General features: G+C 39.1%; 1 protein-coding gene and 1 non-coding gene across 2 annotated transcripts; both read right to left on the bottom strand.

Moving 5' to 3' along the window:
• Positions 1-356: 356 nt before the first annotated feature.
• LOC138891904 (uncharacterized) lies at positions 357-1041 on the bottom strand. The gene is made up of 2 exons (XM_070175590.1): positions 835-1041; positions 357-689 (listed from the first exon to the last, which is right to left on the bottom strand). The coding sequence occupies exons 1-2, from the start codon at positions 1039-1041 to the stop codon at positions 357-359; spliced, it is 540 nt and encodes a 179-aa protein (XP_070031691.1).
• Positions 1042-4380: 3339 nt separating this feature from the next.
• Positions 4381-4454, bottom strand: TRNAK-CUU (transfer RNA lysine (anticodon CUU)). The gene has a single exon. It is a non-coding gene; the product is annotated as a tRNA-Lys (tRNA).
• Positions 4455-14887: the final 10433 nt, after the last annotated feature.

The following is a 14887-nucleotide window of genomic DNA, read 5'->3' on the forward strand; positions in this document are numbered from 1 at the left end:
TACTATACAAAAATACATAATCTATTTAATTTTAGCAGTGGTATTAGGAAAGGCTGAAAAGTAATAAATAAACCCAGTATTTGAACAAAACAACTACAAACCAATTGCATTAAGAGTTGAAATCTGTTTAGTAAACATTCATTATAGGAGACAATCTTTATTCAAATTAGCAACACAATTACACCACAATTATAATTCTTCAGAACATAACAAATACAACTCAGTAAGAAAATATTCTTTAAACTATATCAATTTTTATTTTCTTTTGGGAGCATTACTATAAGATTATGCCCTTTTAGTCCGCAGTTGCCACATGAAACCTTGTACTTCTTTGCATTTACTTCATCATATGGTTTTTATATTTGTTTTTGAGGTCTCCCTAGATTCCTTTTCCCAGTAGGTGGCATTACAACTTCTTCTGTTATATATTGTGGCACATTCCATTTGCTTTCATCAAGCATCAGGTCTACTAGTATTTTATAAGTCTGCAGAAGGCTCTCCCTCGTGTAATAAGGAGAACAATAGTTTTCATTAGACTCGTTCCTGTGCCTTAAAGCCGCCAAAGCATGTGGACATGGAAGTTCATCAAGCTGGAATTGTCCACAACTACATCTCTTATTTTGAAGGCAAACAATGAAGCGCTTCACACCATCTATCACAATATGGATGTAATCTGTTGAAGCCCTCACCTACAATTCATTACAAACACACAACAAGTTGTCAGCAACAGATACAAAATAAAATAACTACAATTATACAACAATATTTCTATAATTATCAGTATATATTTAGTTTGATGAAATCAATGATCTGATGTTATTGTCCATAACTTACTCTCATCTTCTGCGATAATGTCTTATTGTCCTCCAACTCTTTTTTGTATTTTTTTCCAAGGTATGTGAACGTACCCTTTGCATTCAATAACTTTTCATTAGTCCAATGTTCAAGAAGAGTCCTCTTGTACTCTAATAGTTCTACTACGGGTAACTCTCTTTCATCTTTGTTTACCGCATTCAGGGACTCTGTAATGTTTGATGTCATCGTCCATGTTCTGTTCACCGTAGCATGTACCCGAAACTATCTGTGATAGCCATTATCGTATAGGTATGCTTTAACATGTGTGTTGATCTCTTCAATCTTTGACATTCTTTCATTAAATTCATCAAGCGTGTATGATCGTGTTGTGACAAAGTATAATTCGCTTAACTTTAGATGACCTTTATTTAACTTTGACCTTACATTTGTCCAAATATGCCACATGCAAGCATAATGTGGAATGCCAGTATAAACAGTAGATGTTGCCTTCAATATACTCTCATTCTGGTCCGAAACAATACACATATTTGGTTTTTCACCATATGCATGTTTGAATTGCTCAAAAAATTACCTCCATGATGCGTCATTTTCTGAATCAACAATCGCGTATGCTAGTAATAATATTCTACCTATCACGTAGGTAGCAAAAAAAAAATTCAATTTCAGTAATAAAACTTGAAAATATAAAAAATACAGTCTCAAAAATAACTTTATAATAATTGTTTTTATAGTTAATCTACATTACCTGTTGCATCCATTGCGCTAGCTGTTAGCATGATTTCCCTATATGCCGACTTCAAGAAGGTGCCATCGACTACTACAACTGGCCTACAATGCTCCCAACCCTTGATGAATGTACTAAGTGCAACAAATGCATACAAGAAACAGTCATCTTTAGTCTTTTGCAATTTGACTACCGACCCGGGATAAGTCTTCTCCAGAATATACAAATAACTCGCCAAGCGACTGTAGGAATCAGCAGGATGACCTCTCAAAAATTCCAAAGTATTTTCCTTTGCTCTCCAAGCTTGCATGTATGTTAAGTTCATACCATGATCCGACAACATATCAATTTCTATGTCTTGGTGTGTATATTGTCTTAGGATCCGCATATTTTGGCATCATCATGCTGCCGACTACCATGGCAGTAGGTTTGGGTTTTATATATGTGTTATCCATCAAAGAGCATGTGTGCAAGCTGTTGAATTTTCGAACCTTGAACAATGTTGATTCATTTATGCTGGTGGACTAAAAGTGCCACATATAATTATCCCCAACACATACGAGGCAGTAGTTACAGAATAAAAACAATTCAAAAAATGTTATGCAAATTGTAGCTACAGAATACGAGGCTGTTTATGCACAACAACTTATTTTAAACAATTTATATACAAAAAAACTACAACTTATACACAATATGAATTTGACAAATAAAATATTCTTACCTTCTTGCACTAGACCTTTTCACCCTAAATTGAAACTTATTCATGACAGAATAGTACTTCATTGCACTGACAATTGTTTGCTTGTCTTGGTAAACTTGGCCTACTTCAATTACATTTGGCGTATGTTCTGTTATGATGATACTTTTATATTCCACAATTGCCGGAGATGTTTGCATATCAATCAACTTCATTGTTCCTGATACTTCTCCAATTGTGTTACATTGCTTGACAATTATACCACGTTAGTATTACGATAATTAGAAGAACCTGCACTCAATTAAAAGTATAGTAATTCAGACCTCTGTATATTCATGTGTTCAGTATTTGACAGAATACTTGTAGAGACATAATAGTTGAACTACATTTGTTATGAAGTATTATTGTAGATAATTTGTAATAAAATTATAAAACACTTGAAATTGAAAAAATATCAACACTGGAAAAATATAGCAAACCTGCAATTGTGCTCGCATTCGACATACTGCATTCCAAATTGAAATCACGCACTGTTATACATAGCGGACACATTACTAAGTTTTTGTTTTCCTTTTTCGTCTCCATATATACTCGAACTCTCATATCGTTCCGAATTTCTATTGGAGGACAACGTTCATTGACAGTGCATTTGATTTTGATGATTTTTACGGAGGTATCGATCATTAAATGCTCTGTAATTACGGAATTCTTTTGACTATAAATTAAATCTTTATTGACTACAATTCCATCAACATCAAAATCTTTGTATCTCCCAATGCTATCCCACCGACCATTGAGCTGAAGTATAATCGCTAATTTTGACATTATGTCGCGAAATTCAATTCAATTGTAGCTAATTATTTGCAATTGTTTTCTTCAAAACCTTTGTTTATGAAAAACTAGAGGAAACCAGAGAGCAGAAGGATACTACAGATATGTTGCCTTGATTATGGTGCGATGATAACCAGAGAAAATCTGTATAATAGAAGGATTCTACAAATATGTTGCCTTGATTATGGTGCGATGATTGCGTCAGTAAAATCTCTAACTGAAATATAAGCGATCCCAAAATCTCGCATCTAAATAAGGAAGATTACCGCAGAAGGAGTCTAGTTTAAATAAATGAATATTTTTTGTAGCTAAAACGTGTTTAGGTCGGGTAAATACTAAAACTGGGACATTTTTGGTAATATGGTTTCAAATAGTGTATAGGAACGAAAAAATCCCATTAAAAATGCAACTTAGCCCAAAGTTTTTTATCTTTTTTTAATTAGACTATAATCAAACCTTAAAACCTACACATACACAAATAATAATCATAAAAGAAGAAAAGAAAAGAGCCAAAACTAGGCATTTACACTTACAGTTCTTCGTAAGTGTTTGGCTCCGAACCGAAGGCAGACTGGTTGTTAAGCTCATAATTGAGCCCGGACTCAATACTACTACTGGTTTGGCTGTTTATTCTATCTTTAATTTATTAATCACTTGTATTGAATTAGTCCACATATCTTTAAAATCGCGTATAAATTCAATTGTTATCCATTTTTAAGTGTAAACGGAAAGAAAATTCTTGTGCTTATACAGAGAAGCACATCTTCTAGCTCTTAAAAGAGATGAGAAGAGTGGTGCCTCGCACCGTCGTCGCCGCTCACTCGGCTTTGACTTTGATAGATTGATAAATGTTTTGGACCAAATTTATTTCCCGTTTTCGCGCCTAATAGAATTTTAATTCTGGCGAACAGATACTATTTCAAATGAACAGGTATCTTAACACCTGTTGAAACCCAAATCGTTAGCTATTTTATTTTTGCAAAAATTATTTTCGAAACTTTTCTTGAATGTGGTGAAAAAAACAGTGAGTTATACTTGACGGTGGAGGCCAACAGTGCTTACTAATATTATGTATTTTTATTCCTTTACTGATACTATCATAATATAAAAAAGAATTAAATCATTACTTTTGAGTAGTTAATCGTGAGATTCATCCGATAATACTTCACAAGCGTGAAAAAAACGAGTATATTGCATGTAAAGTATGAGTTGGTTAAACAGAGAAGAGTAACAATATTTTCGATGTAGAACTTCTTCGGCCAGGATAAAGGAAGAGAATGTTGCATGTATAAAATAGTATTAAAGATTGAAACGCCCACCGTGGGGCTCGAAACCCACGACCACAAGGTTAAGAGCCTTGCGCTCTACAAACTGAGCTAGACGGGCAATACATTGCAATGTTACTTAAGTCCTATGTTGGAGAAAGATTGTCCAAATACTAGCAATTGAAAGTAAAGAAGCAGGAGATGGCACATTCGCATTTCACAAATGGATTATAAGAACCCGTTTGGACATAACAAAATTTTTCCTTTATTCCAAAAAAATTTCACTTATTTTCGAAATCAGCGTTTGTTCATAAAATTTTTAATTTTCACTTGAAAATGCATTTTGCAAATTTTCGAAAATTTAAAAAACTCCAAAAAGTTATTTTTCAAAATTTTCACTTAAATCACTCACAAAACTTCAAACACGACCCAAAATTATATTCATATCCAAACACAATTCTAAATTTCAAATATCATTTTCACTTGAAAAATATTTTCCCCTATTTTGAAATTTTACAATTCTCATGTCCCGTGAATATAAGTTTGAACTCCCTAAATTTGATTTATAAGTCTCATTCCTAATGCGATTTATAAGACTAATTCTGAATTGCGATTTATATGTCTCATTCCTGAAATGCGATTTATAAGACTAATTTTGAATTGTGATTTATAAGTCTCATTCTGAAATGTGATTTATAAAACGCATTCACAAAGTGCTTTTTATTAGTCGCACTCATTGCGATGTTTAAGTTTCAATACTTAATGACAATTATTCTGAAATGTGATTTTAAAATTCGCAATTTATAAATTGCATTTACTTACGGTTTAAAATAACGCCATCTCTCGGTTCATTACCTCAGTTAACTCAAAACACATATATTTTGAAATTTTGACAAAAATTATACACTAATATAAAAATGTTATTCACCAAAACGAGCTATTAAGAATGAGGAGATGCTCGAGCGTATTGGGAAACATTAGAAGTTAGAAGTAAACATACTAATTAACAAGAATAAATAGTATTTGTATTTAGAGTTTGCAAAAAATACGTACTAACTTAATTTTGCACATTTCATTGTCCTAGATTTTGGTTCAAGCTATGAGTTTTCTATGGAGTATTTGCCTTCTTCATCTCAAGGAGCTAGCATATTCTAGATCAGGGACCAAAAGACCAGTATCTAAAGGAGTCTAACACCATTTTTATACAAACTAATAGAAGAGTTAAAAGAGTAACACTGAGTTTTAAGTTTTATAAACTAATAAAATATATTAATTTTTGTCGCATCATTAAGTTAATTTTCAACTGTATATAGTATATACGGTCGAAATAGATTTCGGCCTTCCTACGTTCGATCGAGTCCGAATGGTAAGAAACCGGAGTGGGATTTTGAGATGAGTCCCGAAGACAGTACAAACGAGCGTCAAGTTCCAAAGATTTATCGGGGAGTCGGCTCGATACTATTATCGAGCCCACGAACCAAGTCGATCTGCAAGGCAACGTGAGGGTGGTCGAAAATGCGCTACACCCACCCCGAAGGTCGAACTCAGGCCAAAACCGAGGGCTCGACCCAATAACGAGTTCGAGCCAGTATCGAGCTCGCGGACAAGAGCCGTTGCAACCGCACTACGGGAGAGAATCTTGGCGGGAATCGAGGAAGAGACAATTCATCATAGATTCTCCACTATATGTTTTTTTTATTGTGAATAAAGTAGGATCCCTCTACTATAAAAGGGGGAATCCTTGTAAGCATAAGATCATCTTATACACTATAACAAAATATCACTTCCTATATTGAAAGATATCCCCTTGTGCTCATTTTACTTTATCTTACTAATTCTTCTTGCTCACTATTCTCATTCTCATAGTCAAGAACATAGATATTATGATTTCTCTATACGGTTTGTATCAAATTATATCACATATCTTTAGAACCATATTCAAATTTAACTTTATCTAATTTTTCCGGTAAACAGTTTGGCGCCCACCGTGGGGCTAAGGATAACAGTGATTGTTTGATATAAATCTGCAATACACACCAGTTTACAACTTTAAATCAGCAATGGCTTTACCTATCGACCACGAAGCCGAACTTCAATATGAAACCAACAACTTGGTACCCGGGGCCGGAAGGCCAGTTGACGATAGCACTGAAGCTCGAATCGAAGTACCTGGAATTCGAGCCGAAGTACCGCTAGATGTCAATTCGCAAGTGGCTCTTGAGGCAAACCAATGTTTCGAACCGGAATAAAGCTTTCAGGGCGGTACTCCATCCGTAGCTCGAGATACTAATAACGTGGAGGAAATCAGAGTCAGCTTACGTATGATCTTCGAGATGTTACCAGCCCAACAAGTGGCGACAGCTCAGTTGCAGAGCCAAACTCATATACAAAGCAGGCCAGATCCAAATCCGCTTCAAGAAATCACCACCAGAACGGAGCCCGCCATAGTGAAGTCAAACGAGCAAGAATCGGGGACCACTCCCGAAATTACTAAATTGCTCGAGGAACTCACAAAACGAGTCGAAGCCAACGACAAGAGAGTGGAAACATACAATGCCAGGGTCGATCAGATCCCAGGAGCTCCACTAATGATAAAAGGGATGGATTCGAAAAGATTCATACAAAAGCCTTTTCCCTCGAGTGCGGCCCCAAAACCAATCCCTAAAAAATTTCGTAGTCCAAAATTCCCAAAAATAACAGTATGACCGATCCCAACGAACACGTCACCTCTTACACATGTGCCATCAAGGGTAACAATTTGGAGGACGATGAAACCGAATCTGTATTGTTGAAAATGTTTGGGGAGACCTTCTCGAAGGGAGCAATGATTTGGTATCACAATCTACCGCCAAATTCCATCGATTCTTTTGTCATGTTAGCAGATTCATTCGTAAAGGCACATGCTGGTGCCATAAATGTTGCAACAAGGAAATCAGACCTCTTCAAATTAAAGCAAAGGGGTAATGAAATGCTAAGGGAATTTGTATCCCGATTTCAGATGGAACGCATGGAACTACCACCGGTCACAGATGATTGGGCCGTCCAAGCTTTCACCCAAGGATTGAATGAGAAAAGTTCAATAGCATCACATCGGCTGAAGAAAAATTTGATCGAGTATCCAACAATAACTTGGGCGGATATACACAACCGATATCAGTCAAAAATCAGGATCGAAGATGACCAGTTGGGAGCTCCGTTTGGATCCATGCATCAAAACAGGACAGCTATTAAAAACCAAAGGGAGATCGACAGAGAACAAAGGTCGAACAAAGATCGATATCAACCGTACGTCGCAGAACGGATGAACAATGGTTCAACACGCAATATCGCTCGGAACAATCGAAGGAGTGATCGAGGGCAAAATTCTCGGGGGCTTATGAGCAAGACTGGCTTTGATAAATATGCTGATACTATGGAGGCACCTCGGCTATCGGAGTACAATTTCAGTGTCGACGCATCAGGCATTGTATCAACGATCGGATAAATCAAAGATACTAGGTGGCCTAAACCCATGCAAACCACCCTTACCAAAGGAACCCGAATTCGATATGCAAGTATCATGGTACGCATAGCCACATGACTGAGGAATACAGACAATTGAGAGAAGAGGTAGCCCGCCTATTCAATGAGGGCCACCTTCGAGAGTTGCTCAGTGAGCGAGCTAAGAATCACTTCAGAGAAAGGGACGCCGGCAAAAGAGATAAACAAGAGGAACCTCTGCATATCATTCACATGATCGTCGGTGGGGTCGATATTCCATAGAAACCTGTTCTCAAGTACGGCAAGATACCAGTCACAGGGGAAAAATGAACTCGAGTTTATGCAGCCGAGGGCACTTTATCATTTGGAATCGAAGAAGTCGAAGGCATCTCTCACCCTCACAACGACGCTCTGGTAATTTCGATCCTAGTAGATAAAATTCAAATTAAGCGCATCTTAGTGGATCCAGGTAGCTCTGCAAATATCATCCGATCTTGGATAATGGAGAAGCTCAGTTTACAGAATCAAGTCGTGCCCGCAGCTCGGGTCTTAAACGGCTTCAATATGGCCAGTGAAACAACTAAAGGGGAAATTGTCCTGCCCATAAATGTGGCTGGAACCATCCAAAACACCAAGTTCCACGTAATCGAAGGCGATATGAGGTACAATGCCCTACTCGGAAGACCATGGATCCATAATATGAGGGCAGTACCTTCGACTCTACACCAAGTGATGAAATTTCATATGTCAGACGGTGTGAAGACAGTATACGGGGGGCAACATGCTGCGAAGGAAATGTTTGCGCTTGATGAGATAACACTGATACCAACGACGTCGGCCTCAGAAAGGTCGAGCATAAAAAATAGGCGAGGAACCAAATAACAATCACAGCAACCGGTCTCGACCAAATCGGTGAAACATGAAATAGATGATAACGAGGAAGAATTTCCGACACCTCGAGCTCTCATCATCCCTGACGACACCGACGCCACCAAGTCAACGATCGAAGAACTGGAGCAGGTTATATTAATCGAATATCTGCCCGAGAAAAAGGTATACCTGGGTACGGGGTTGACCCCCGAACTCAGAGAAAAACTCATTCAATTTCTTATTAATAATATAGATTGTTTTGATTGGTCTCATTTAGACATGGCTGGGATCCCACCATCGATAACAACGCACCAGCTGAGCTTGGACCCTAGGTTCAAACCGGTGAAGCAAAAGAGAAGACCCCAATCCGAGGTGAAACACGCATTCGTAAGAGATGAGGTAACTAAACTTCTCAAAATAGGGTCAATCCGAGAAGTGAAATATCCCGAATGGTTGGCCAATGTGGTTGTAGTCCCCAAGAAAGGGAACAAACTTAGAATGTATGTAGATTATAAAGATCTAAACAAAGCATGCCCCAAAGATTCCTTTTCACTACCTAGCATCGATCGCTTGATCGACGCCACGGCCGTCCACGAGATCCTCACTTTTCTCGATGCCTACTCCGGGTACAATCAAATTAGCATGGACCCGGAGGACCAAGAAAAACCTTCGTTTGTCACTAAGTTTGGAACCTATTGTTATAATGTAATGTCGTTCGGGCTAAAAACGCAGGGGCTACGTACCAACGCCTAGTGAATAAAATGTTCGAAGAACAAATAGGTAAATCAATGGAAGTTTACATTGATGACATGCTAGTTAAGTCCCTGCGCGCAGAGGACCATTTGGCTCATTTGCAGGAAACGTTCAAAATTCCAAGGAAATACAACATGAAGCTCAACCCCGAAAAATGTATTTTCGGGGTCGAATCGGGCAAGTTCCTTGGCTTCATGGTGTCAAAAAGGGGGATCGAGATCAACCCCGACAAAATCAAAGCCATAGAAGACATCACCGTCGTGGATAATGTGAAAGCAGTGCAAAGGCTGACCGGACGGATAGCTGCCTTAGGCCGATTCATTTCAAGGTCGTCAGATCGAAGCTACAAATTCTTCTCTCTACTCAGAAAAGAAGAACGATTTTGCCTGGACCCCAGAGTGCCAACAGGCACTAGAACAACTGAAGCGGTACCTATCGAGCCCACAATTACTTCACACTCCGAAGGCAGATGAGAAGCTTTACCTATACTTGGCAGTATCTGAGATCGCTGTGAGTGGTGTCCTGGTTCGAGAAGAGCAAGGTACGCAGTTTTTTGTTTATTATGTAAGTCGGACCTTAGGAGAGACAGAGGTTAGATACCCACACTTAGAGAAACTGACGATTGCATTGGTAAGCGCCTCTAGAAAGTTAAGACCATACTTTCAATGTCACCACATATACGTTTTAACCACTTACCTACTACAAAATATTTTGCATAAGCCCGAGCTATCGGGTCGACTGGTCAGATGGGCCGTCGAGCTCGGTAGTTACGATATTGAATATCAGCCTCGGACGACCATCAAGTCCCAAATCCTAGCCGACTTCGTGGCCGACTTCACACCGACCCTTGTACCCGAAGTTGAAAAGGAACTCTTGTTAAAATCGGGTACATCGACGGGGGTCTGGACCCTCTACACAGATGGTGCTTCAAATGTGAAGGGTTCTGGGCTTGGCATCGTACTAAAGCCTCCCACAGGTGGAATTATTAGGCAATCCATCAAAACTACTAGATAAACTAACAATGAGGCCAAGTACAAAGTCATGATTGCAAGTCTCGAGCTAGCTAAAAGCTTGGGAGCAGAGGTCATCGAAGCCAAATGTGACTCTTTGTTAGTAGTAAACCAAGTGATAAAAACTTTCGAGGTTCGAGAAGAAAGGATGCAGAGGTATTTGGACAAACTACAGATAACTCTACACCGTTTCAAAGAATGGACCCTACAACATGTACCTCGAGAACAAAATAGTGAGGCCGACACACTCCCAAATCTTGGGTCATCGGTCGAAGAGGATAAGATCAACTTGGGGACTGTCGTTCAACTCTCGAGATCTATAATCGAGGGTGGGAACGCTGAAATAAATTCCACAAGCTTAACTTAGGATTAGAGGAACAAGTACATTGAATACTTAAAAAATGAAAAACTTCCATCAGACTCTAAAGAATCTAGAGTTCTACGAACCAAAGCTGCTCGATTTACGTTGGTTGAAGATGGAACGTTGTACAGAAGAACGTTCAACGGACCACTGGCAGTGTGCTTAGGGCCAGGGGACACCGATTATGTTTTACGGGAGGTCCACAAAGGCACTTCTGGAAACCACTCTGGCGCCGAACCACTAATTCGCAAAATCATCAGAAAAGGATATTACTGGGATAGCATGGAAAAGTACACTAAGGAGTTCGTTCGAAGATGCGATAAATGTAAAAAGGTTTGCACTAATGATCCATCAACCAGGAGAGCAGCTTCATTCGGTCATCTCTCCATGGCCATTTATGAAATGGGGAATGGATATCGTCGGCCCTCTACCATCGGCCCCAGGTAAAGCTAAATTCATTTTGTTTATGACTGACTATTTTTCTAAATGGGTTGAAGCACATGCATTTGAAAAGGTAAGAGAGAAAGAGGTCATAGATTTCATCTGGGATCACATCGTGTGCAGATATGGTATACCAGCGGAAATAACATATGACAATGGTAAGAAATTTATCGGCGGTAAAGTGACAAAATTTCTCGAAGACCATAAAATAAAAAGGATACTATCAACACCAAATCATCCTAGTGGGAACGGACAAGCCGAATCAACCAACAAAACTATCATCCAAAACATAAAGAAAAGATTGAACGAAGCTAAAGGAAAGTGGAGAGAAATTTTGCCCGAAGTCCTTTGGGCATATCGGAAAACATCTAAATCCAATACAGGAGCAACTCCATTTTCCCTAGTATACGGCTCCGAAGCCTTAATTCCGGTCGAAGTCAGGGAGCCAAGCACAAGGTTTTGACATGCTTTGGAAGAATCGAACTATGAGGCAATGAACACTAGCCTCGAATTATTAGACGAAAAACGAGAAGCGGCACTGGTTCGAATGGCTGCACAAAAATAACGAATCGAGAGGTACTATAACAGAAGAACTAATCTCCGCCATTTCAAGATCGGGGACTTGGTCCTAAGGAAGGTCACTATCAACACCCGAGATCCTAATGAACGGAAGCTCGGCCCAAATTTGGAAGGACCCTATCGAGTCCTCGATATAATCGGGAAAGGGTCTTACAAACTTGGGGCAATAGATGGAAAACCTCTACAAAACAATTGGAACATATCGCTTCTCAAACGATATTACTGTTAAGGTATAATTTTCTCCTCTCTATCATCTATATACGTTCATTGGACGCTAACTCATTGCAGGAATTCGACTAAAAACATCAAGACCTCCGGTTTCAAAGCGCGCGTTGTACTCTTTTTCCCCTTAGTTCGGTTTTTATCCCAAATGAGTTTTTTCCGGCAAGGTTTTTAACGAGGCAAAAATCATGTGCTACCCGAGGACAAAATCAGTAGTATCCGAGGCTCCTTCATAATCAACCTCGATGTCACGACCCAAAATCCTAACCTGTCGTGATGGCGCCTATCTCAATACTAGGCAAGTCAACAACACCAATAACCCACGATTTCCTTTAAATTTAAAAACGTAACATTTAATACAATACCAAAAATCTAGCAATTTTCGATACAACACTCCCAAAACCTGGTGTCACTGAGTACATGAGCATCTAATATGAGTACAAGTCTGAAAATACGGTCTATAATAGTCTAAGACCAAATACAGTAAACAAGGAGATAGAGAAGAAGAGACAAGGTCTGCGGAACACGACAGCTACCTCAAAATCTCCTAAAAATCAACTGCGCGAAATGATCAACACCCGCTATGTTCAGGAACACCTAGATCTGCACAAGAAGTGCAGGGTGTAGTATGAGTACAACCAACTCAGCAAGTAACAATAATAACTAAGGAACTGAAGATAATGACGAGCTACACAGTCATAGTTCACTTTCGGTAGTTCCAGCAAAGAATAGTCATGCTTTCAAATCCGGCAGTTTAAGTCATATCAATTTTATATAGTTCAATTTCAAGTAATCCGGATATAAATTCTTTCAGAGATTTCACAACAATGACAGATAGCAACCAAGTGCAACAACAAATGCAAAGAAAGTTACAGCCTCTCAAGCAACAGTCACTCAGCTCATCACAACAACTCAACCACTCGGCTCTCAGCCCTCAGCACTCACACTCAATGGGTACCCGCGCTCACTGGGGGTGTGTACAGACTCCGGAGGGGCTCCTACAGCCCAAGCGCCATAATCTGCACGGATAACTCACGTGCTTTAATATCCTGCACGGACAACTCACGTGCCATAATATCCTTACCTCACCGACAGGCCCTCGACCTTACTCAGTCCTCAATCTCTCAAGTCTCTCGGGCTCTCAGAAATCACAAAGATCAGTCCAAACAAAGATAACATAGTATATCAACAAATATCCAGAAAGACTGAGATATAATACATAGAAAAATCATGACTGAGTACAAGACATCAATTAGCAAATAATTCAACAAGTATGCGACCTCTACGGGTCTCAACAGTACTATAACATGACCTAAGCATCATTTCTAACATGATTTATAGTCAAATTTCTTCAACACATAGAGATCACATAGCTAACAATAAATTATTCAACTTTATAGTTTTCCGGGACGGACCAAGTCACAATCTCCTCGGTGCACGCCCACACGTCCGTCACCTATCATGTGCGCCACCTGCAAAATAATCACATGATACCAAAATCCGGGGTTTCATACCCTCAGGACTAGATTTATAATTATTACTTACCTCAACCCGTGTAATTCTTTATTCCGCTATGCCCTTTCCACGAGAATTGATCTCTGAAAGCCTCGTATCTAGCCACAATTAATTCGATTCAGTCAATACCAATTACATAAGGAGATACTAATTTTTTCAATAAAATCCAAAATTAACTCAAAATTTGCCCGTGGGACCCACGTATCGGAACCCGACAAAAGTTATAGAATATGAACGCTCCTCCAACCACGAGTCCAACCATATAAATTTCACCAAAATCCGATATCAACTCGACCCTCAAATCTTCAATTAAAGCCTATGAAGATTTCTACCATTTTCAACCCAATCCTTACCCATTTGAACTTTATAATCTTTCCACAACCTTATTGGTATGTATACATAATACTCTTACACCCAAGAATCATTCTATAAATCACCCATTTTTACTCCAAACCCGAAATTGAAGGATTGAGGAAAGAAATTCTTACCTCTTTGAAGCCCTAGCAAGATCCTTGTGAAATCTTCAAACTTTGAACAAGAATTGATGGATAAATGACTAAGTCTTCACTTTCTCTCTCTAAAATGCTCTCACCTCTCTCTAAAATATCAGATTTTGGCTAAAAAATGAGCTTCAAGGGTTATAAATCGAAGTTAGGTCAGGTCAAAAATTAGAAAGAATGGAAGCTACGACGCAGTTTTGCGGTCGCATATGCAATTGCATAACAGGTATGCGGTCCGCATATCGGCCGCATAATTTGGCCTCCAAAGCTGGGCGTTACTGACCCTGTCTGCGGTAATTATGCGATCCACATACTTGTTCTGCGATCGCATAATGCACCGCCAAACAGGTCTGCGGTCGCATAGTGCACCGCAGATTTTCCTCAAATCTTGCCCCTCTCCTGATCCACTTTGCGACCATTATGCGGTCCGCAGAGTGATTCTGCGACTGCATAGTGGTCGCAAAAATGTCCTTTTTCCGACAAAACTTTCCTTTACATATCGGTGCATTTCTATAATCTTTGTACTAATTGATCTACCTCGGCACCACCAAGCCTTAATTTTCTTAGCAAAATTTCTCTGGGGTCATTACACCTAAGTTAACATCTGGTCAACCTTTTCAACTTAAATTCTAAACCTTGGAACTAAGCGCTCCGAATCATTTCAAAACCTCACCGAACCCAAACAAATTACCCCGGCAAGCCAAATAACAACTGTAATTCACAATTTGAGCAGTAAATGGGGGAACGAGATTGCAATAGTCAAAACGACCGGCCGGGTCGTTACATTCTCCCCCTCTTAAACAAACGTTCGTCCTCAAACGGG

The sequence above is a fragment of the Nicotiana tomentosiformis genome, chromosome 5 (assembly GCF_000390325.3).
Source record: "Nicotiana tomentosiformis chromosome 5, ASM39032v3, whole genome shotgun sequence".
Classification (NCBI taxonomy): Eukaryota; Viridiplantae; Streptophyta; class Magnoliopsida; order Solanales; family Solanaceae; genus Nicotiana; species Nicotiana tomentosiformis.

Coding starts and splice junctions, on each gene's coding strand:
- LOC138891904 (XM_070175590.1), bottom strand. CDS start 1,041: ATGACATCAAACATTACAGAGTCCCTGAATGCGGTAAACAAAGATGAA. Junction 690..834: donor CATTATCGCAGAAGATGAGA/GTAAGTTATGGA, acceptor AATGAATTGTAG/GTGAGGGCTTCAACAGATTA.